This window comes from Pseudophryne corroboree, chromosome 1 (assembly GCF_028390025.1).
Source record: "Pseudophryne corroboree isolate aPseCor3 chromosome 1, aPseCor3.hap2, whole genome shotgun sequence".
Lineage (NCBI taxonomy): Eukaryota > Metazoa > Chordata > Amphibia > Anura > Myobatrachidae > Pseudophryne > Pseudophryne corroboree.
Window position 1 is genome coordinate 1,170,036,989 of NC_086444.1, and position 24,700 is coordinate 1,170,061,688.

At 47.5% G+C, this 24,700-nt stretch overlaps 1 protein-coding gene across 3 annotated transcripts in view; it reads right to left on the reverse strand.

Moving 5' to 3' along the window:
* The window catches only part of EIF2AK3 (eukaryotic translation initiation factor 2 alpha kinase 3), a 100,753-nt gene that overhangs the window by 22,230 nt on the left and 53,823 nt on the right, over positions 1-24,700 (reverse strand). The window contains exons 8-16 of one of the 3 annotated variants that reach the window (XM_063925120.1): positions 24,247-24,369; positions 11,471-11,581; positions 10,031-10,254; positions 9,093-9,199; positions 8,503-8,625; positions 7,914-8,063; positions 6,907-7,684; positions 2,149-2,316; positions 1,917-2,018 (exon numbers count right to left, since the gene is read on the reverse strand). In XM_063925120.1, the coding sequence (XP_063781190.1) occupies positions 1,917-2,018; positions 2,149-2,316; positions 6,907-7,684; positions 7,914-8,063; positions 8,503-8,625; positions 9,093-9,199; positions 10,031-10,254; positions 11,471-11,581; positions 24,247-24,369 (1,886 nt within the window). The remainder of the gene's footprint in view (positions 1-1,916; positions 2,019-2,148; positions 2,317-6,906; positions 7,685-7,913; positions 8,064-8,502; positions 8,626-9,092; positions 9,200-10,030; positions 10,255-11,470; positions 11,582-24,246; positions 24,370-24,700) is intronic. The other 2 variants (XM_063925126.1, XM_063925121.1) reach the window with 2 other exon arrangements.

Genomic DNA, 24,700 nt, shown 5'->3' on the forward strand with positions numbered 1-24,700 from the left:
AACCCTCTTGGTATTAACAGGGTTAATCTCAGAAATGTGTAATACATCTTTCATTGCAATAATCATGTATCGGATGGCCTTGGTCATTTTAGACTGTAAATGTGCCTCATCATCGTCGACACTTGAGTCGGACTCCGTGTCGACATCTGTGTCAACCATCTGAGATAGAGGGCGTTTATGAGCCCCTGACTGTTTCTGAGCCGCCTGGGCAGGCGCGGGCTGAGACCCCGGCTGTCCCAAGGCTGCAGCGTCAAACCTTTTATGTAAGGAGCTTACATTGTCGTTTAAGACCTTCCACATATCCATCCAATCAGGTGTCGGTCCCGACACCACACTTATCTGCCCTTGCTCCGCCTCCATGTAACCCTCCTCATCAAACATGTCGACACAGCCGTACCGACACACCGCACACACACAAGGAATGCTCAGACTGAGGACAGGACCCCACAAAGTCCTTTGGGGAGACAGAGAGAGAGTATGCCAGCACACACCACAGCGCTATATAACACAGGGATTTTCACTTATAATAAGTGATTACCCAATAGCTGCCTTATATGTTTTATTTGCGCCTAAATTTATGTGCCCCCCCTCTCTTTTTTACCCTTCTTGTACCTGGATACTGCAGGGGAGAGCCTGGGGAGCTGCTTCCAGTGGAGCTGTGAAGAGAAAATGGCACTGGTGTGCTGAGGAAGAAGGCCCCGCCCCGTCAGTGGCGGGCTTCTGTCCCGCTTTCTGTGTAAAAAAATGGCGGGGGTTTTTACATATATACAGTGCCAGACTGTATATATGTATTTTTATTGCCAAAAGGTACTTCTATTGCTGCCCAGGGCGCCCCCCCCAGCGCCCTGCATCCTACAGTGACCGGAGTGTGTAAGTGTGCTGGGAGCAATGGCGCACAGCTGCGGCGCTGTGCGCTACCTTAAATGAAGACAGGAGTCTTCTGCCGCCGATTTCGTCGTCTTCTAGCTTCTGTTCTTCTGGCTCTGCGAGGGGGACGGCGGCGCGGCTCCGGGAACGGACGATCGAGGACAGGTGCCTGTGTTCGAACCCTCTGGAGCTAATGGTGTCCAGTAGCCTAAGAAGCACAAGCTAGCTGCAAGCAGGTAGGTTTGCTTCTCTCCCCTTATTCCCACGTAGCAGTGAGTCTGTTGCCAGCAGAAGCTCACTGAAAATAAAAAACCTAATAAATACTTTTACTAGTAAGCTCAGGAGAGCCCACTAGGAGCACCCAGCTCTGGCCGGGCACAGATTCTAACTGAGGTATGGAGGAGGGGCATAGAGGGAGGAGCCAGTGCACACCAGATAGTACCTAATCTTTTCTTTAGAGTGCCCAGTCTCCTGCGGAGCCCGTCTATTCCCCCATGGTCCTTACGGAGTTCCCAGCATCCACTAGGATGTCAGAGAAATATATATATATATATATATATATATATATATATATATATATATATATATATATATATATATATATATATATATATATATATATATATAAACATTTCTAGCTAAACGAAACAATTTACACGTGACAACGGTATGATACAAGAGGTCCACGATCACTATGTCCATAAGAGAAAGTCGAAAATCAGCTTAACCCAAACATGTTCTTAATGGTTACATGTAGAACGTCAATATTCAAAACCACTAGTCATTAATGTGACATGTTGAAGACACAGTATGACTGCATTATGTTCTCATGAGCAGATTCCCATCTACCCGGTCTCATCTGAGCCGCTGCACTCAGGCCGCCCTATAAACAGACTTTATTTAAGGCCAGATCCCCTTACTTTGTAGAATGCCTTACTATGAGGGGAGGGTATCCCACATGTCAGGAATTAGATCACCTTTGGCACCTAAGTAATACTCCCATAGCCATTACCCAGGAATGCAGCGTAATAATAAAAAACAGCACTTACTCGTACTCTCTCCATATTGGTACTGAACGGATACAGCAGCTCGAATAGAATTAGCCCCAGCGAGAAGATGTCCACTTTGTGCGAGTAGCTTTGGCCATACATCTAGGGATAAGCAGAGGTTCCGCTAATTCATATTATGTTGCAATCACATATTGTTTGTGTTTCCATATACAACCACATACACCGGCACTCACACACAGACACACAGACACACAGACACACACACACACACCTGTTCTGGGCTCATGTACAGCTTTGTTCCCACTTGCCCGGTATGTCGGGCATACGCTGGCATTGGCGTCAAAGCCGCCTCTTCGTCTTCTTCTTGGTCCATCTCTGTAACCAACCCGAAGTCTCCCACTTTTACTATATCATCTATTGTAAAAAATATATTGGAAGGCTGAAAACAAAAACAGGAAGATAAGTTAAGCCATGAAAGGCTAGATGGATACATGAATCTGAACACTGCGCAATGGGCGTGCGCCTAGACGAGATCCGTTATTACTAAACAATTTCATAGGCTGAACATTTGTGTCTCTTAGTAGTCAGCCTATCAGTGGCTACCGCTGTACAGAAGGGATGGGTGGTGCAACCAACCTTTAATTAGCTACTGTACAATCATATTTCAATGACCTACAACCAATTAACATTGACGTATTGATTTAAGGGACTCAGTATGATATCCCGGCTGTCAGGAGACCTATGTGAAAGCAGTATAAAAAGGGGTACATTTACTAAGGTGGGAGTTTTTTTTTAGAACTGATGATGTTGCTCATAGCAACCAATCAGATTCTACTTAACATTTAACTAGCTGCTTCTAGAAAATATTAGAATCCAATTGGTTGTTACGAGCAAAGTCACCAGTTCTAAAAAAAACTCCCGCCTTAGTAAATGTACCCCTAACATTCCAGGTTGAGCATAGGGGACTTAATTAGTATCTCCATTGTTTTAATTTAACCATGTGTGTTCAGGCATGGATATCACTAATACCAGGACAGTGAGGTTGGGAAATAATCGAGAACCCACTGAAGCTTGTCAGATTGGATTACAGGACCCCCAAACCCAAGATTGTTCTGCCATATGCAAGACGAGGCCAGCAGTAATTCCTATCATCACCTGCGTGTGCCGGAAATGGCTGCTGCCTCCGTAACCATGTCTATCTCCAATATATTATTGCAATTTACAAGTGAGTTATCTACGGTGTATAAGAGGTCGATAAATAACTATCTATAGGTGCAGTATACTGTAATAAATGCAATGGATACCACTCAATGGCTGTTCTGTACACATCTGTACTATCTAAACAAACATCATAATATGTATCCCAGCAGGTTCTTTCAATACATTAATTGGCTGTGCTTGTCATGTGACATCCTGGGACCAGCTACATCCTGGGCTGTGCTGGTCATGTGACATCCTGGAACCAGCAGTGGCGGTTCTTGCCACGGGCAAGCAGGACTTTTGCCCGGGGCGCCGCCTTCCGGAGGGCGCTGGCGCCATCCGGAGGGCGCCGCACCGTGGCAAGATCCGCCACTGCTGCCCGCTGTGTCCCCCGTCCGCCTCCGCTGCCCGCTGCCGTCCCCGTCCTCCTCTGCGCCTCCTGTGAAGGGAACTAGACGCTATGCGTCTAGTTTCCCTTCGTGGAGAGTAACTGCTGAGCGGTGCGCGATGACGTCATCGCGCACCGCACAGCAAAGGTCCTCTCCACGAAGGGAACTAGACGCATAGCGTCTAGTTTCTCTTCGTGGAGAGGACCTTTTGCTGTGCGGTGCGCGATGACGTCATCGCGCACCGCTCAGCATTCAAGCGGCGCTTTCAATGTACAGGGGGCGTGACTCACCACGCCCCCTGTATTAGGCCACGCCCCTTTCCTGCCCGGGGCGCTCTGCTCCCTTGAACCGGCCCTGGGAACCAGCTACAGGGGCGTTCTCATGTTCTCATCCTGTACACCTATTGTATTAGCACCATATGGTGCAAGACGCCTGGAGCAACTCAGACGCTCTGCCACAGGTAGCAATTTTCCAAACTTTAAGGGTCTTAACTCAGTGTACAAAGTACTGAACATGGAATTTAAAAAAATTTGCCCCAAAGGAATTGGTATAAAGTAGAATATTAAGCATAACAATGCGTGGAGAGAGTCACATGCACTGTATACGCCATGCATTGTTATGTTTAATATTCTACTCTACACAATTCCTTTGGGACAAAAATAACTAATCCCAATTACAGTACTTAGGGGGTCATTACGACCTAATCGCACGCTAGCTATTTTTTGCAGCGCTGCAATCAGGTTAAAACTCGGCAAAACTGTGCATGTGTATGCACTGCAATGCGCAGGCGCGTCGTACGGGTACAAAGCAGATAGGTGCTGGGCGATGGATTTAACGAAGAATCCATTCGCACAGCCGATCGCAAGGAGATTGACAGGAAGAAGGCGTTTATGGGTGAAAACTGACCGTTTTCAGGGAGTGGTTGGAAAAACGCAGGCGTGTCCAACGTCAGATCCGGGACCGGACAGGCTGCAGTGGTCGCAGCGGCTGAGTAAGTTCAGACCTACTCAGAAACTGCACAAAGCTTATTTGTACTGCTCGGCTGCACATGCGTTCGCACACTTGCAAAGCAAAAATACACTGCCCCATAGGCGGTGACTATCTGATCGCAGCAAAAAATAGCTAGCGTGCGATCAGGTAGGAATGACCCCCATAATATGGTGCTAAGTGTCTGATTCAGATATGTACGGCACTGCACAGCAACAATGGTAATGCAGCAGGAGGCAGCTGTAGGGAAAATACACCTCCAGTAGGCATGGCAGATCCGAGTGCTGTGTTCCATAAGCCGAAGCTTACTCAAGCTGGCTGTCGGAACTCCTCTCCCGCAGCAAGGAAGTCTGCGGCAGAGAGGTGCAGACCCTTGGCTCAATATGCCCCCGTTTTGTAGAATATCATGCTGCAGCTAAGGGAGGACTCGTTTTGAACCTGCACAGAGTTGTCTTGCGCAGTTCCCACTCCATCGGGATAGTGCGTAACCCATTGTCCCATAATACTGAAGAGGGGTATCACACATTTAAGATTAAGTCGCATTCTGCGGCTAAGTGGCAAAGTCTGTGGAGCGCTAAATGTGGCTATGTCAGGTGTATGCTGGTGTCTGTAGGTCTGGGCCCCTCGCTTACCTGGGCTCCTTGTTTTCTGCTCAAATCAGTGCAGGGTTATTCAGGGCCCATTGCCACATGTGTGGGTATAAAACATTCACCTATTCTGGTCTTGTATTCTAACCACGCAGGATGGGTAAACACATTACCACATGTCTGGAGAAGTAGAGGTTATGCCCATTGCAGAATGTGCGGGCACCTTCCAGCGGGATCAGTATAATTTACCTACAATCAAAATCCCAATGGTCAAAATACAGACAACAATTAACAGATGGTCAAAATACAGACATCTGAAATGTCGACAAGTCAAAAAGTCACCACGAGCGCTTCAAAATTTTTGGGTGTTTATGTCGACATGGACACCATGTAAGTGTACCGCTTCCCCGGCACACTATTATATTCCCCCTCCACGTCCACTGGGATAGTAAAGTATGAGCAAGTCTGTTTCAATGAAAACAATGACAAAATCGTGTCGATTTTTTGGACCTGTCGACATTTTAAATGTCGGTATTCTGACCATCTGTCAATGGTTGTCGGAATTTTGACCGTCGCGATTTTGATTGTAGGTAAATTGACTGCATCCCCTTCCAGCTATTGATACGGAGTAAAATAAGGTACTACTGTGCCTAAGAACACAGGGGGTAATTCCAAGTTGATCGCAGCAGGAATTTTGTTAGCAGTTGGGCAAAACCATGTGCACTGCAGGTGTGGCAGATATAACATGTGCAGAGAGAGTTAGATTTGGGTGGGGTGTGTCCAATCTGCAATCTAATTTGCAGTGTAAAAATGAAGCAGCCAGTATTTACCCTGCACAGAAACAAAATAACCCACCCAAATCTAACTCTCTCTGCACATGTTATATCTGCCCCCCCTGCAGTGCACATGGTTTTGCCCAACTGCTAACAAAATTCCTGCTGCGATCAACTTGGAATTACCCCCACAGTGTGGTTTACAGAGACAGAGTATTGCTGCTTTCAGTGTCTCAGCCAGTGGGATGTGTCTCTCAGTGACAAACAGAGATATATATATATATATATATATATATATAGATATCCAAGAAAGAACAGCGGCACTCGAGGATTTAGGTGAAGCAATCAATTTGTATTCAAAAAGATGATTACATAAAAGCCAACGTTTCGGGGCTTACATGCCCCTTTGTCAAGGTGTGTGCATTGCTATTACCACAGAAGGACCCTTTGAAGAAGTCAGTTGTGACGAAACGCGTTGGGCTCCCTGTGGTGACTCCCTTGCCTATTTTTAAAGAGTTAAGTCAGAACTTCCTTACCTTTTTACAAAGACCTTTTATGTTTATGTTTTTATGTTTTTATTAATAGTCTGGAGTACGTTTTATGTTGTAACACGCTTTTATGTGATATTAAAGCTTGCCTGTTTTATTATATATCTTTTGGCTTTTAAAATCTATTTCTAAGTATTTTTAACTATTATTTTTAAAAAACATAAGTCGCCGGTACCCTTATTCCCCCCATTTCTATACATTTCCCAGCAGTACTGTACCAGTACTGCATTCTTAAGGGTTGGCAAACACCTTCTAGAGAGGTTACGTGTGTTTTTATCAGCAATTCTGTTTTTTTATATATACTATACTGAGAACCCACCCCACAAGTGGCGCTGTGTCATTCCACTTCTTTCACATATACATATATATATATATATATATATATATATATATATATATATATATATATATACATATATATATACATATATATATATATATATATATATATACATACACACACATACATACATACATACATACACACACACACACAACATTAAGCACCAGAGACAATCCAGCCAACGGAAAGCACACGTACGCACCTTCAGATCTCTGTGCATCAGCCCTTTGCTGTGTAAAAACTGAACAGCTTCTGCGATCTGCAGAAATATATGGAGGCTTTCCGTGCGCGGCCTGTCCTCCAGAGTGTACCGCGCCTCCATCCAGTCCTTCAGGTTCTCCTTACGGCACAGCTGCATCTGAATATAGAGGTACACCTTAGGAGAGCTGGGATTTAGCTTCTCAGGAGTATTTTTGGTTAGGTCCAAGTTTAAGGTCTTTGGTCTTGGAGGAGAAATGGACAAAGTACTTGCAGAGGTGGGTTTACTGTCACTGGAGTCCTTGGTCCCAGAGTCTCTTTGAGAAAACTCACTTGTTGTCACAACAACGGAAACGTCTGTTCTATTGTCTACATTTGATGCGTTGTCGCAACCAGAGTCCTCGAAGACGATGGATGATGAGGTTCTCTCATGTAGCCCAATATCCATTCGTCGGTGACCCCAATGTCCATAGTGAGTCCCCACGTCCTCATCACCCACCATACTGTGCTCCAAATCACCGTCTGTAAGGTAATGGTCCTGCAGGTTCACAATGGCATCTTCTGATTGGTTGTACTCCCCTTCGGTAGGAAAGTGGAAAGGAGAGGAGTGCCTCCGGGGTCTTCCTGAATCAATCGCAACAAATGGAGTGGACAGGGAGCTCATACTCTCCGATGAAGGCGTGATGACTTCTACCTGCTCTTTCATGGAGTACGGGTCTGCACTCCGAACCTTCACAGACAGCCCATCCACAGGGGTCGGGGAGCTGAAGGGCCAATCCGTGCTGGAACAATAAATAAATATAGGTCAAAACAAATGATTAAGATAACGACCTACATAATGTTCATTAAAACATGTTCTCTTTCATGCAGACAGGAGGATGCAGGGAATTCAGTTTGCAACCCATCTGTACGACATTTGATCCTTTGCAAAAAGACCTATGGGTTTATTCTTTCCTATTGAAAAGACACTACATTCGCAGAGTAACTGAATAGGTTGAGACGAGCTCATACCTTCCATCTTTCAGCCACAGTTCATCCATCTGTTCTTGCCATAACTCGGGGGGTTCTTCTCGCCACGCATTGAAATAGCGCACGATTCCAGAGTGTTCCAGTTTGGCAAGAGCCTTCACTTCCCTCATCACCTTCTCTCTGGCCAGTTTCCTGGAAACAGTTCGGAATAGGTCACATATAATGAGTTCTGAGAAGGGCACAATACATGTTAATGAATAAATGTGATACAAGAGATGAGGACTCTGCGGGTAAGCTGACCCGCGTAAGCTGATCGTACCAGAGAAAGAATATCCAATTTGACTATACACGAAGGTGCCAATATCCAGTCACGTGGCCCGATTCATACCAGGATCACTGCGGCTGGTTAATGCAGGCAGAAGAGAACCAGACAGGCCAATAGTGTTACCTTTCAACTGCATTTACAGAGATACAAGGCATTGGTCTGATAATGTTCAATCAGATAGGCGTATAAACAATCTGGTATGGGCGTAGGGCATTACTGCGCACTCTGAGAGATGACAGATTCTAAGGATGAGTCTTATGGTCATGTAGTGGCCCCAGAAAGCCAAAGCCATGAGCGGTCCGTTACCTGTTCGGAAGGCGGATTCTCTTGATCGCATAATTGCAGTCATCTACTTTATTTCTTGCTTCGAACACCACTCCGAAGCCCCCGCGTCCTAAACAGCGAATAGGTTCAAAGTCTGTGAGATACCTGTAATGGGAAGTGCGGTAGAACGACTCACTTAGTGCATTTATGAAGTCACATTCCTATGCCCCAATAAATAAGAGGATTTGCACATTTGCTATTTCTGGATACCTGTGAGAATGGCAGTGACTCATGGAGACAGTATACTATAACCACCCGAGAACAAATATGCACTAATATAAAAGTTGGCAAGGCATGCTGTGACCAAATGACTACCCAAGGACACACGCGTACATAGCTGGTTAACAGAAAGAAGTGATGGGAACCCCATCTAGTAACCAGAGGGTAAATTATTCCCTAAAATACACAAGTTGTAAAATATTTATTTCTGTAGTTTTAAATAGTTACTAATACAGCATTACATTTATACGTCTTGATCATTTATGCATAACAGAAGTATCGGCAATAACGTGTTTGCCAGTTGCCCTAATGCCCTGATTTTTGCAGTAAAGTTTCAGGGGAACAGTTCATACCGCGACACATATCCGCAGCTGTAGTCGCTCCTGTTCTCGCTCATTTCTGCGCTTGTCAGCTCGTATTTATGGTCCGTCTGACACTGGGTCTCAGATTCTTTTCTCTTCTAAACGTAAATTCAAAAAGAACCATATTAATCTTACAATAAAGACTTATACTGAACACCTTAACATCTGGCTGTCTTACACACAAGCTTTACAAACAGTTTCAGAAGAAAGGATTTTATTCCGTGAAGGGAACACTGCTGCTTGGATAAATCTAGGCATATTACAGTGCAACAGAATAACACTGCATGCTTCCATATGGCAAAACAGGCTTATCAGGTTCTGCAGTTTACAGCCAGCTAACAACCACCATTGCACAGCATATCAGTAAGCTAATGAGAGCGGTTTGCTCTAGATTGTATTAAAAAAATATATAATATTATTATGAATAATAATATATATTTTGATAATACTAAATATATATATATATATATATATATATATATATATATATATATATATATATATATATATATATTACACACAAATGCACATTTAAAAAAATAAATAAGTGATTGCGACAAATCAATTAACATTGACTTATTGATTTAACGGTTTCAGTATGATATCCCGGCTGTTGGGATCCCAGCGGCCAGGAGACCAACAGCCGGAACACCGTCGGCAAGCGCAGTGTATACCCTTGCGGGCTCGCCATGCTTCAGGCTCAGTTATATTCTTCCTCGGGTGGTGGCGTAGATCACCACCCGAGTGGGGATTCCAGCTGGAGGTTGGGATTACGAACGCCGGTATTTCACCTGGGTGTTGGGATTCCGGCGTCTACAACCTAACAGCCGGCATAATGAAATCCTACCGATTTAACGCCCAACGGAATATGCTGGCTCTATATAAGACATACAGAGGTGGGACTCCAGGACTAGAGACATGTTACATACCCTGGCCAAGTGCGGATTAGGCTGGAACAGTCTGCGTACAACATAGGTGGTGGCGGTGATGCACAGCAGGATGGTGCCGACAATCTCCTTCCACCAAGGCAGAAGCACAACGGGATCTTTCTTGCGAGGGTTCTTGTAGTTTGGGTTCTCCAAAATTCCAACCGTGATCTGTGTTCCACGTGTGCTGCGCTCTCTCTTGTAGTATGGCAGGTAATAGCCATTGTCTGGGGAGGAGGAGACTATATTAGAGATATACAGTATGGAATTCAATCTTCTCATGTACCCACAAGGGTGTCAGAGACAGATTAGGTCGATGGAGGAGTCTCCAAACTGTTTAAAAGCATTAGGCCTATAAATACAAAAACCCCACAAAACTTTATGGGCACTTGAGTTAACCTAACACACGTTGCAGCAAACACTTGGCGTAAGAAGAACATAAATGTTGATAAACCCTGCACTAATCTTCTGGATGTACACCAACACCTCTAGCCCCTCTAGTACGGTGATCAAGGATGACACATCCAGCTCCAGATTTAGTGTCAAGCCCTGAGACCATCTTCGGTTGGAAGGAGGAAACCATGCCTCCATCCACATACAGAAGGATAAGGGGTTCAAATGCAACATCTTACCAAGGAGCTCTGCGCATGGTATTCTGAATTCTACGTTTCCACAAGGAATTAAACAAATAAATACATACAAACTAGCTTCCACAGTGAGGGCCAACTAATCTACAATAAAATATGCATATTGCAGAGACATGCACCTTACAGAATGCTCACAGGTGGCCCCTTCCTGAGGTTACTTGCAAGCAAAGGGCAGCCACGGGGGAAGGAGGACAACCTACAGGTACAACACTGTGCACCAGCAAGGCGGAGGAGATTTGGCTCTTAATGCATGGCCTCTTAAGAAGCAAACATAACGATAAGGAGCACGTGGGAACACAGTGGGGTCCACAGAACTCCTCTGCCACATTCCTAACATAAAATACATTACTAATAGCATAAAGATGTATGGCCACCACCTATGTGCTCTGGGAAAATAAAAAACCTAGACACGAGCACTAGGTACTGGGAGGAGTTAGAGAGGGGTGGAGACACCCTCTCTTCACACACATTTCACATGCTGAATACAACACATAACTGGACAGGATCAGGTGGGACTGGGAGGAGCTAGAGAAAGAGGAGGTGCCATCATCCGTTCCAGTTGTCACATGCAGATCACAACACCCAACTGGACAAAAATTACTGGGAGGAGTTAGAGAGAAGGAGGAGGAGCCACCATCTATTACAATTCAATGCTACATGCTGATTACAACACACAACCGAATACCGCAGATCAAATGATTTTCTTTATGGAGAATTACACCAACAGACAACATGGCATGGATGGTGCACAAGGACAATGGTCAGTGTACAGGGTGTCACACAGCAAGGTATGTACCCATAGTCAGAGCCGGCAGATGCTGGGCAGGATGTGCAGCCCGGCTGACCGCTGCAACAATGTGCTCTGGAGGTCCTTGCTTTCCAAGTCGGGGGTCGCCTCCTGTCTTTGCTAGAAATGAGGTATAACATCAGGAGAACTGAACGCTCAATCACTGTTTATTGCTATGGCTGAAAGGGTCAGCGCCATTATAATAGGATTTTAATACCTACCGGTAAATCCTTTTCTCTTAGTCCGTAGAGCAGGCATGTCCAAACTGCGGCCATCCAGCTGTTGAGAAACTACACATCCCAGCATGCCCTGATACAGCTTTAGCATTCTCTGACAGCAAAACTGTGTCAGGGCATGCTGGGATGTGTAGTTTAACAACAGCTGGAGGGCCGCAGTTTGGACATGCCTGCCGTAGAGGATGCTGGCGATGCTTCAAGAACCATGGGGTATAGACGGGATCCGCAGGAGACATGGGCACTTTAAGACTTTGAATGGGTGTGAACTGGCTCCTCCCTCTATGCCCCTCCTCCAGACTCCAGTTATAGGAACTGTGCCCCAGGAGACGGACATTTCGAGGAAAAGGATTTATTTATTGTTAAACTAAGGGTGAGATACATACCAGCTCACACCACAAACACGCCATACAACATCGCACTAAACAGAATTCCAGTTAACGGCATGAACAAAATCAGCAACAGGCTGACCATAACTGAAACACAACCTTTGTGTAACACAAGCAATTACTATTAAACAAGTACTGCAGATAGTGTCCGCACAGGGACGAGTGCCCAGCATCCTCTACGGACTAAGAGAAAATGATTTACTGGTGGGTATAAAAATCCTATTTTCTCATACTCCCTAGAGGATGCTGGGGATGCTTCAAGAACCATGGGGTTTATACCAAAGCGCTAGAACGGGCGGGAGAGTGCGGATGACTCTGCAGCACCGATTGACTAAACAAGAGGTCCTCATCAGCCAGGGTATCAAACTTGTAAAACTTCGCAAAGGTGTTTGATCCAGACCAAGTAGCAGCTCGGCAAAGCTGTAATGCCGAGACCCCTCGGGCAGCCGCCCAGGATGAGCCCACCTTTCTGGTAGAATGGGCTTTCACCGATTTCGGTAACGGCAATCCTGTTGTAGAATGAGTCTGCTGAATCGTATTACAGATGCAGCGTGCAATAGTCTCCTTGGAAGCAGGAGCCCAATCTTGTTGGGAGCCCACAGGACAAACAGAGCCTCTGTTTTCCTAATCTGAACCATTCTGGCGACATAGATTTTCAAAGCTCTGACCACATTGAGAGACTCGACTCTGCCAAGGCGTCAGTAGCCACTGGCACCACAATAGGCTGGTTTACGTGGAACGATTAAACCACTTTTGGCAGAAATTGCTGACGAGTTCTCAACTCCACTCTAACTGCATGGAAGATTAAATAAGATTTTACTCACCGGTAAATCTATTTCTCGTAGTCCGTAGTGGATGCTGGGAACTCCGTAAGGACCATGGGGAATAGACGGGCTCCGCAGGAGACTGGGCACTCTAAAAGAAAGATTAGGTACTATCTGGTGTGCACTGGCTCCTCCCACTATGACCCTCCTCCAGACCTCAGTTAGGATACTGTGCCCGGAAAAGCTGACACAATAAGGAAGGATTTTGAATCCCGGGTAAGACTCATACCAGCCAAACCAATCACACCGTATAACTCGTGATACTATACCCAGTTAACAGTATGAAATATAACTGAGCCTCTCAACAGATGGCTCAACAATAACCCTTAGTTAGGCAATTACTACATACAAGTATTGCAGACAATCCGCACTTGGGATGGGCGCCCAGCATACACTACGGACTACGAGAAATAGATTTACCGGTGAGTAAAATCTTATTTTCTCTGACGTCCTAGTGGATGCTGGGAACTCCGTAAGGACCATGGGGATTATACCAAAGCTCCCAAACGGGCGGGAGAGTGCGGATGACTCTGCAGCACCGAATGAGAGAACTCAAGGTCCTCCTCAGCCAGGGTATCAAATTTGTAGAATTTAGCAAACGTGTTTGCCCCTGACCAAGTTGCAGCTCGGCAAAGTTGTAAAGCCGAGACCCCTTGGGCAGCCGCCCAAGATGAGCCCACTTTCCTCGTGGAATGGGCTTTTACGGATTTAGGATGCGGCAATCCAGCCGCAGAATGCTCCAGCTGAATTGTGCTACAAATTCAGCAAGCAATAGTCTGCTTAGAAGCAGGAGCACCTATTTTGTTGGGTGCCTACAGGATAAAAAGCGAGTCAGTTTTCCTGACTTCAGCCGTCCTGGAAATATAAATTTTTAAGGCCCTGACTACGTCCAGTAACTTGGAATCTTCCAAGTCCCTAGTAGCCGCAGGCACTACAATAGGTTGGTTCAAGTGAAAAGCTGATACCACCTTAGGGAGAAACTGGGGACGAGTCCTCAATTCTGCCCTATCCATATGGAAAATCAGATAAGGGCTTTTACATGACAAAGCCGCCAATTCTGACACACGCCTGGCCCAAGCCAAGGCCAATAACATGACCACTTTCCACGTGAGATATTTCAAATCCACAGTTTTAAGTGGCTCAAACCAATGTGATTTTAGGAAACTCAACACCACGTTGAGATCCCAAGGTGCCACAGGAGGCACAAAAGGGGGCTGAATATGTAGCACTCCCTTTACAAATGTCTGAACTCCAGGCAGTGAAGCCAGTTCTTTCTGGAAGAAAATCGACAGAGCCGAAATCTGGACCTTAATGGAACCCAAGTTTAGGCCCATAGTCACTCCTGACTGTAGGAAGTGCAGAAAACGACCCAGCTGAAATTCCTCTGTTGGGGCCTTCCTGGCCTCACACCACGCAACATATTTTCGCCAAATACGGTGATAATGGTTTGCGGTTATTTCTTTCCTGGCTTTTATCAGCGTAGGAATGGCTTCCTCCGGAATGCCCTTTTCCTTTAGGATCCGGAATTCAACCGCCATGCCGTCAAAAGCAGCCGCGGTAAGTCTTGGAACAGACAGGGCCCCTGCTGTAGCAGATACTGTCTGAGCGGTAGAGGCCATGGGTCCTCTGATATAATTTCTTGAAGTTCTGGGTACCAAGCTCTTCTTGGCCCATCCGGAACCACGAGTATCGTTCTTACTTCTTATTATTCTCAGTACCTTTGGTATGAGAGGCAGAGGAGGGAATACATAAACAGACTGGTACACCCACGGTGTCACTAGAGCGTCCACAGCTATTGCCGCAGGGTCCCTTGACCTGGCACAATATCTAGTTTTTTGTTTAGGCGGGACGCCATCATGTCCACCTGTGGCTTTTCCCAACGGTTTACCAACAGTTGGAAGACTTCTGGATGAAGTCCCCACTCTCCCGGGTGTAGGTCGTGTCTGCTGAGGAAGTCTGCTTCCCAGTTGTCCACTCCCGGAATGAACACTGCTGACAGTGCTAAGACGTGATTTTCCGCCCATTGGAGAATCCTTGTGGCTTCTGCCATCGCCATCCTGCTTCTTGTGCCGCTCTGTCGGTTTACATGGGCGACTGCCGTGATGTTGTTTGATTGGATCAGTACCGGCTGGTTTTGAAGCAGAGGCCTTGCCAGACTTAGGGCATTGTAAATGGCCCTCAGTTCCAGAACATTTATGTGTAGGGACGACTCCTGACTTGACCAAAGTCCTTGGAAATTTCTTCCCTGTGTGACTGCCCCCCAGCCTCGAAGGCTGGCATCCGTGGTTACCAGGACCCAGTCCTGTATGCCGAATCTGCGGCCCTCTTGAAGATGAGCACTCTGCAGCCACCACAGTAGAGATACCCTGGTCCTTGGAGACAGGGTTATCAGCCGATGCATCTGAAGATGCGATCCCGACCACTTGTCCAAGAGGTCCCACTGAAAGGTTCTTGCATGGAACCTGCCGAATGGAATTCTGCTTCGTAAGAAGCTACCATTTTTCCCAGGACTCGTGTGCAGTGATGCACCGATACCTGTTTTGGTTTCAGGAGGTCTCTGACTAGAGATGACAGCTCCTTGGCTTTCTCCTGCGGGAGAAACACTTTTTTCTGTTCTGTGTCCAGAACCATCCCCAGGAACATTAGGCGTGTGGTAGGAACCAGCTGTGACTTTGGAATGTATAGAATCCATCCGTGCTGTTGTAGCACTTCCCGAGATAGTGCTACTCCGACCAACAACTGCTCCTTGGACCTCGCCTTTATAAGGAGATCGTCCAAGTACGGGATAATTAAAACTCCCTTTTTTCGAAGGAGTATCATCATTTCTGCCATTACCTTGGTAAAGATCCTCGGTGCCGTGGACAGTCCAAACGGCAGTGTTTGGAATTGGTAATGGCAATCCTGTACCACAAATCTGAGGTACTCCTGGTGAGGATGGTAAATGGGGACATGTAGGTAAGCATCCTTGATGTCCAGGGATACCATGTAATCCCCCTCCTCCAGGCTTGCAATAACCGCCCTGAGCGATTCCATCTTGAACTTGAATTTTTTTATGTATGTGTTCAAGGATTTCAAATTTAAAATGGGTCTCACCGAACCGTCCGGTTTCGGTACCACAAACAGTGTGGAATAGTAACCCCGTCCTTGCTGAAGTAGGGGCACCTTGACTATCACCTGCTGGGAATACAGCTTGTGAATTGCCTCTAGCACAGCCTCCCTGCCTGAGGGAGTTGTCGGCAAGGCAGATTTGAGGAAACGGCGGGGGGAGACGCCTCGAATTCCAGCTTGTACCCCTGAGATACTACTTGAAGGATCCAGGGATCCACCTGTGAGCGAGCCCACTGATTGCTAAAATTTTTGAGGCGGCCCCCCACCGTAACTGGCTACGCCTGTGGAGCCCCCGCGTCATGCGGTGGACTTAGAGGAAGCGGAGGAAGAATTTTGATTCTGGGAACTGGCTGACTGGTGCAGCTTTTTCCCTCTTCCCTCGTCTCTGTGCAGAAAGGAAGCGCCTTTGACCCGCTTGCTTTTCTGAAGCCGAAAGGAATGTACCTGATAATACAGTGCTTTCTTAGGCTGTGAGGAAACCTGAGGTAAAAATTTTCTTCCCAGCTGTGGCTGTGGATACGAGGTCCCAGAGACCATCCCCAAACAATTCCTCACCCTTATAAGGCTCTATGTGCCTTTTAAAGTCAGCATCACCTGTCCAGTGTCGGGTCTCTAAAACCCTCCTGACAGAATGGACATTGCATTAATTCAGGATGCCAGCCGGCAAAATATCCCTCTAAGCATCCCTCATATATAAGACGTCTTTAATATGCTCTTATGTTCGCAAAATAGTATCCCTGTTTGACAGGGTCACAAACCACGCTGCAGCAGCACTATCTGCAGGTCTCAGTCTAGTACCCGAGTGTGTAAATACAGACTTCAGGATAGCCTCCTGCTTTTTATCAGCAGGTACCTTCAAAGTGGCCGTATCCTAAGACGGCAGTGCCACCTTTTTTGACAAACGTGTGAGCGCCTTATCCACCCTAGGGGATATCTCCCAGCGTAACTTATCCTCTGGCGGGAAAGGGTACGCCATCAGTAACTTTTTAGAAATGACCAGTTTCTTATCGGGGGAACCCACGCTTTTTCACACTTCATTCACTCATTTGATGGGGGAACAAAACACTGCCTGCTTTTTCTCCCCAAACATAAAACCCTTTTTTAGTGGTACTTGGGTTAATGTCAGAAATGTGTAACACATTTTTTATTGCCGGGATCATGTAACGGATGTTCCTAGTGGATTGTGTATATGTCTCAACCTCGTCGACACTGGAGTCAGACTCCGTGTCGACATCTGTGTCTGCCATCTGAGGGAGCGGGCGTTTTTGAGCCCCTGATGGCCTTTGAGACGCCTGGGCAGGCGCGGGCTGAGAAGCCGGCTGTCCCACAGCTGTTACGTCATCCAGCCTTTTATGTAAGGAGTTGACACGGTCGGTTTATACCTTCCACCTATCCATCCACTCTGGTGTCGGCCCCACAGGGGGCGACATCACATTTATCGGCATCTGCTCTGCCACCACATAAGCTTCCTCATCAAACGTGTCGACACAGCCGTACCAACACACCGCACACACACAGGGAATGCTCTGACTGAGGACAGGACCCCACACAGCCCTTTGGGGAGACAGAGAGAGTATGCCAGCACACACCAGAGCGCTATATAATTTAGGGATTAACACTATATTGAGTGAATTTTTCCCAATAGCTGCTTGTATATACAATATTGCGCCTAAATTTAGTGCCCCCCCTCTTTTTAACCCTTTGAGCCTGCAAACTACAGGGGAGAGCCTGGGGAGCTGTCTTCCAGCTGCACTGTGAAGAGAAAATGGCGCCAGTGTGCTGAGGGAGATAGCTCCGCCCCTTTTTCGCGGACTTTTCTCCTTTTTTATGGATTCTGGCAGGGGTATCTATCACATATATAGCCTCTGGGGCTATATATTGTGATATATTTGCCAGCCAAGGTGTTTTTATTGCTGCTCAGGGCCCGGGCCCCCCCCCCCCCCCCAGCACCCTCAGTGACCGGAGTGTGAAGTGTGTATGAGGAGCAATGGCGCACAGCTGCAGTGCTGTGCGCTACCTTGGTGAAGACTGATGTCTTCTGCCGCCGATTTTCCGGACCTCTTCTTGCTTCTGGCTCTGTAAGGGGGACGGCGGCGCGGCTCCGGGAACGAACACCAAGGCCAGTTCCATGCGGTCGATCCCTCTGGAGCTAATGGTGTCCAGTAGCCTAAGAAGCCCAAGCTAGCTGCAAGCAGGTAGGTTCGCTTCTTCTCCCCTTAGTCCCTCGATGCAGTGAGCCTGTTGCCAGCAGGTCTCACTGTAAAATAAAAAACCTAAAATAAAACTTTCTTTCTAGGAGCTCAGGAGAGCCCCTAGTGTGCATCCAGCTCGGCCGGGCACAGAAATCGAACTGAGGTCTGGAGGAGGGTCATAGTGGGAGGAACCAGTGCACACCAGATAGTACCTAATCTTTCTTTTAGAGTGCCCAGTCTCCTGCGGAGCCCGTCTATTCCCCATGGTCCTTACGGAGTTCCCAGCATCCACTAGGATGTCAGAGAAAATAGGGGCTTTTGTGAGACAAAGCCGCCAATTCAGACACCCGCCTTGCGGATGCCAAGGCCAACAGCATGACCACTTTCCAAGTAAGGAATTTCAACTCAACCTTATGCAAAGGTTGAAACCAATGAGATTGTAGGAACTGCAACACCACATTAAGATCCCATGGTGCCACTGGGGGCACAAAGAGTGGTTGGATGTGCAGCACGCCCTTCACGAAGGTCTGAACTTCTGGAAGGGAGGCCAATTCTTTCTGAAAGAAAATAGATAAGGCCGAAATTTGTACTTTAATGGAGCCTAACTTTAGGCCCGCATCCACACCTGCTTGCAAAAAAAATGGAGCAAACGCCCTAGCTGAAATTCTTCCGTAGGAGCCTTCTTGGATTCACACCAAGACACATATTTTCTCCAAATATGGTGGTAATGCTTCGCCGTTACTTCTTTTCTAGCCTGAAGTAGTGTGGGAATGACTTCACTGGGAATACCCTTTCGGGCTAGGATTTGGCGTTCAACCGCCATGCCGTCAAACGCAGCCGCGGTAAGTCTTGATACACGCACGGTCCTTACTGTAACAGGTCCTCTCGTAGAGGAAAAGGCCAGGGATCTTCTATGAGTAATTCTTGAAGATCTGGATACCAAGCCCTCCTTGGCCAGTCCGGAACAATGAGGATCGCCTGAACCTTTGTTCTTCTTATCATCTTTATCACCTTCGGAATGAGTGGAAGTGTAGGGAACACAGACCGACTGAAACACCCACGGTGTCACCAGGGCGTCCACCGCTATTGCTTGAGGGTCCCTCGACCTGGAACAATATCTCTGAAGTTTCTTGTTGAGGCAAGACGCCATCACATCTATTTGAGGAATTCCCCAACGACTTGTCACTTCTGCAAAGACCTCTTGATGAAGACCCCACTCTCCTGGATGGAGATCGTGTCTGCTGAGGAAGTCTGCTTCCCAGTTGTCCACTCCTGGAATGAAGACTGCTGACAGAGCGCTTGCATGTTTCTCCGCCCAGCGAAGAACTTTTGTGGCCTCCGCCATCGCCGCTCTGCTCTTTGTTCCGCCCTGGCGGTATTTGTACGTCACTGCTGTTATGTTGTCTGACTGAATCAAGATGGGCAGACCGCGAAGATGTTCTGCTTGCCGAAGGCCGTTGTAAATGGCCCTTAATTCCAGAATGTTGATGTGCAGACAAGCTTCCTGGCTTGACCCTTTTCCCTGGAAAATTTTCCCCCTGTGTGACTGCTCCCCAGCCTCGAAGACTTGCATCCGTGGTCACCAGGATCTAATCTTGGATCCCGAACCTGCGTCCCTCTAGGAGATGAGAACTAGGGAGGCCAATCCCGGGATCGGCGGGATCCCGGGATTTGGGCCCAAAAATGCCGGGATTTGAATCCCGGGATTGGAGCCTCCAATCCCGGTATTCAAGGGATTACAGTGCGAATGTGCGGGAGGGTTGGAAGCGGCGCGGGAGGGCGGGTGGTTGCCGCTCCGGACACCCCCCCTCCACGACACGGCATTATAGTGTTCTCTCACCTCCCCTGTCCTGGACATACACTGCTTACCTGGGCCGGCCAGGTGAGCAGTCTATATCCAGGACAGGGGAGGTGAGAGAACACTATAATGCCGTGGAGGGTGGGTGTAGGTAGTGGTGCGGGCACCCGCCTGTCAGTGTCTGCGCACGCCTTTGCCTACCCCCTCCCTACCTCCCGCACCGCTACCTACACCCTCCCTCCAGCGCTGCTCCCTACATCTTTCACTGGTGCCTACTGCAATCCCGGGATACCGGGAATCCCGGGATTGACCGTTTTTCAATCCCGAATCCCGGGATTGAAAAAACAGCCCGGGATTGGCCTCCCTAGTGAGAACTGTGCAGCCACCACAGGAGAGATTCTGGTCCTGGAAGATAGGATTATTTTCCGGTGCATATGGAGGTGAGACCCTGACCACTTGTCCAACAGGTCCCACTGAAACACCCTGGCATGGAACCTGCCAAACTGAATGGCCTCGTAGGCCGCCACCATCTTCCCCAGCAACCGCGTACATTGAAGAATCAACACTCTTGCCGGTTTCAGAATCTGTTTTACCATGTTCTGTATTTCCAGAGCCTTTTCCACTGGAAAAAAAAAAAACTCTGTAATTCTGTATCCAGAATCATACCCAAGAACGACAGCCGTGTTGTCGGAACCAACTGCGATTTTGGCAAGTTTAGGAGCCAACCATGTTGTTGCAGAATTGTCAGGGAGAGCGTAACGTTTTTCAGTAATTGCTCCTTGGATCTCGCCTTTATCAGGAGATCGTCCAAGTACGGGATAATTGTGATTCCCTGCCTGCGCAGGAGAACCATCATTTCCGCCATAACCTTGGTGAAAATCCTCAGAGCCGTGGACAGACCAAACGGCAGCGTCTGAAATTGGTAATGACAATCCTGAACAGCAAACCTTAGATAAGCCTGATGTGGAGGATATATGGGGACGTGTAAGTAGGCATCCTTTATGTCGACCGACACCATAAAATCCCCCTCCTCCAGACTGAAGATCACTGTTCGGAGAGATTCCATCCTGAATTTGAATTTTTTTCAGATAGAAATTGAGGGATTTTAGGTTCAGAATCGGTCTGACTGAGCCATCTGGCTTCGGGACCACGAACAGGCTCGAATAAAAGCCTTCCCCCTGTTGTGACGGGGGTACCGTGACAAGGACTTGATTTTGACACAGCTTTAGTATTGCAGCGCAAACTACCTCTCTTTCTGGAAGAGAAGCTGGTAAGGCCGATTTGAAAAATCGGTGAGGGGGCACGTCTTGAAACTCCAAACTGTAACCTTGGGTTACTATTTCCGATACCCAAGGATCCAGGGCCGAGCGAACCCAAACCTGACTGAAGAGTTGGAGACGTGCTCCCACCGGTGCGGACTCCCGCAGAGGAGCCCCAGCGTCATGCGGTGGATTTGGTAGAAGCCGGGAAGGACTTCTGCTCTTGGGAATTTGCCACAGCCTGTGACCTTATTCCCCCTCCTCTTCCTCTCGTAGCAAGGAAGAAAGACCCTCGGCCTTTTTTGTATTTATTGGGCCGAAAGGACTGCATCTGATAGTGGGCCGTTTTCTTTTGTTGTGCAGGAACATAAGGTAGAAACGATGACTTACCCACGGTAGCTGTAGATACCAGGTCAGTGAGGCCGTCACCAAACAAGACACTACCATTGAACGGCAGAGACTCCATAGCCTTCTTAGAGTCAGCATCAGCATTCCATTGATGAATTCACAATGCCCTCCTAGCCGAGACCGCGATGGCATTGGCCCTTGATCCCAAAAGGCCAATATCCCTCGCAGCTTCCTTTAGATAGGCTGCAGCGTCCCTGATATGACCCAGAGCCAAAAGCACGCTGTCCCTGTCCAGGGAATCCATATCAGATGACAAGTTATCTGCCCACTTTTCAATGGCGCTACTCACCCATGCCGATGCCATGGCAGGCCTGAGCAGCGTACCTGTAGTGACATAAATGGATTTTAGTGTATTTTCCTGCTTACGATCCGCAGGATCCTTCAGGGCTGCCGTGTCAGGAGACGGAAGCGCCACCTTTTTGGACAGACGCAATAGAGCTTTATCCACCGTGGGGGTTGACTCCCACTTTTCCCTGTCCCCAGAGGGGAACGGATATGCCACCGGAATTCTCTTGGGAACCTGTGACTTCTTGTCAGGATTTTCCCAAGCTTTTTCAAAAAGAGCGTTCAGTTCATGAGAGGGAGGAAACGTCACCTCAGGTTTCTTTCCCTTAAACATGCAGACCCTAGTATCAGGAACAGCAGGGTCTTCCGTGATATGTAATATGTCTTTTATCGCCACAATCATGTACTGAATGCTCGTAGCCAGTTTAGGATTCAATCTGGCATCACTATAGTCGACACTGGAATTAGAGTCCGTGTCGGTATCTGCTATCTGGGTAAATGAACGCTTCTGTGACCCTGAGGGGGTCTGAACCTGTGATAATGCATCCTCCATGGATTTTCTCCATGTCTGGTTCGGAGACTCAGATTTATCCAATCTTTTGTTCAATCGAGCCACATTAGCATTCAAAACATTTACCCAATCAGCCGTCGGCGGTGCAGACACGGTCACTCCCACAGCCTTTTCTGTCCCCACTCCAGCCTCCTCCTGGGAAGAGCACTCAGCCATGTCGACACACGCGTACCGACACCCACAAAACACTGGGGCTATAGGGGATAGACCCACAGCAAAGCCTGTTAGCTGGCAGAACTCCCTCTGTGTTTCGCTCACAACCCAGCGCCTATCCCGGTTCTGAAGCGTGTAATATACTGCCCAGACCTGTTAGCGCTTTTAATATCAATAAAATAGCACCAAATCAACTGTGCCCCCCCCCCCCCGTTTTGCACCCCGAAACTTGTACAGCAGTGTGGGAGGCCAGGCTCAGCATCTCTGCAGCTGTGAAGAGAAAATGGTGCTGGTTAGAGCTAAGCCACGCCCCTTTAATGGCGCGCTTCAGTCCAGCTTATTTTTATATATTTATACTGGCGGGGGTCTGTATTTAGTGCCCAGGCACTGTATACTCTTATGCCAGTTGCTATTGAGGTTTTATGCTGCCCAGGGCGCCCCCCCTGCACCCTGCAGTGCCGTTTCGTATGTGGGAGCATGGCGCGCAGCGCGGCCGCTGCGCGGTACCTCAAAAGCCGTCACTGAAATCTTCTGCCGTCACTGAAGTCTTCAGATCTTCTTCTAATCACCCGGCTTCTGACTTCTGGCTCTGCAAGGGGGGCGACGGCGCGGCTCCGGGAACGAGCATCTAGCCGTACCTAGCGATCAGACCCTCTGGAGCTAATGGTGTCCAGTAGCCTAAGAATCAGAGCCTTGAAACTCACAGAAGTAGGACTGCTTCTCTCCCCTCAGTCCCACGATGCAGGGAGCGTGTTGCCAGCAGTGCTCCCTGAAAATAATAAACCTAACAAAGTCTTTTTTCTGAGAAACTCTGGAGAGCTTCCTCAGTGTGCATCCAGTCTCACTGGGCACAGAATCTAACTGGAGTCTGGAGGAGGGGCATAGAGGGAGGAGCCAGTTCACACCCATTTAAAGTCTTAAAGTGCCCATGTCTCCTGCGGATCCCGTCTATAACCCATGGTTCTTGAAGCATCCCCAGCATCCTCTAGGACGTATGAGAAAAATGGATTACAGAGTATGTTATGTTTGAGCACTAAATAAAAAAATATATATAAAAAATAAAAAGTCACAAATTTTCTCAACCTCATGCAACACACCAAAGGTTTAGCTGCAACTTCCAGGCGCACAATCAGATCTAGGGATGCGCAAATGTCATAACACCTGCGAAACCTTTAGCAAGTCCTTTCTGAATGCTGGTGGCAGTGCTGTGTCTGCGGAAGTAGCAATGAAGCTGCTTCCACACCAAGGGGAGGAAACCCAGAGTCTATGTAATGTAACCAGGTTGTACAGTAGGTGGCACCTGGAGAGTCTAAGATATATTGTGCGGGTTTAGCGATCAGATTCTAACTATTTTCTTCTAGAAGGTGCTAATTAAAGTCAGAAGTAGATCTGATTGGTTGCTATGGGCAACAGCTCCACTTCTGTAAAACTGCTCTATCAGTACATATATCCCTAGGACCCATAGATGTTACCATCATTTCCTCCGCTGTTGCAATCTATAAAAAGCTAACAGCAATGGACCACGAAACTTGTCTCTGCCTCCTCTGTGTGATCCACACACTTACCATAGGGATACTGCAGCACAGACAGTGCGCCATTGCTGTATTCTTCATGGGAGAACTTGTCGTTGCTGAGGCACTTATCAAACTCGTCTGAACCAACCAACACCGGAGTCCTGGAGGGAGAGTCTGAGGGTGGAGAACAGAATTATTATTATATTATAATCAGTTATTTATATAGCACACACATATATCGCAGCACTTTACAGAGAGAGTATTTGGCCATTCACATCAGTCCCTGCCCCAGTGGAGCTTACAATCTATATTCCTACCATATGTACACGCGCACACATTCACACTAGGGTTAATTTTGTTGGAAGCCAATTAGCCTATTAGTACATTTTTGGATTGTGGGAGGAAACCCACGCAAGTACGGGGAGAATATACAAACTCCACAGAGTTAGGGCCATGGTGGGAATCGAACCCATGACCTCAGGGCTGTGCTGCCCTATCAGGTTTC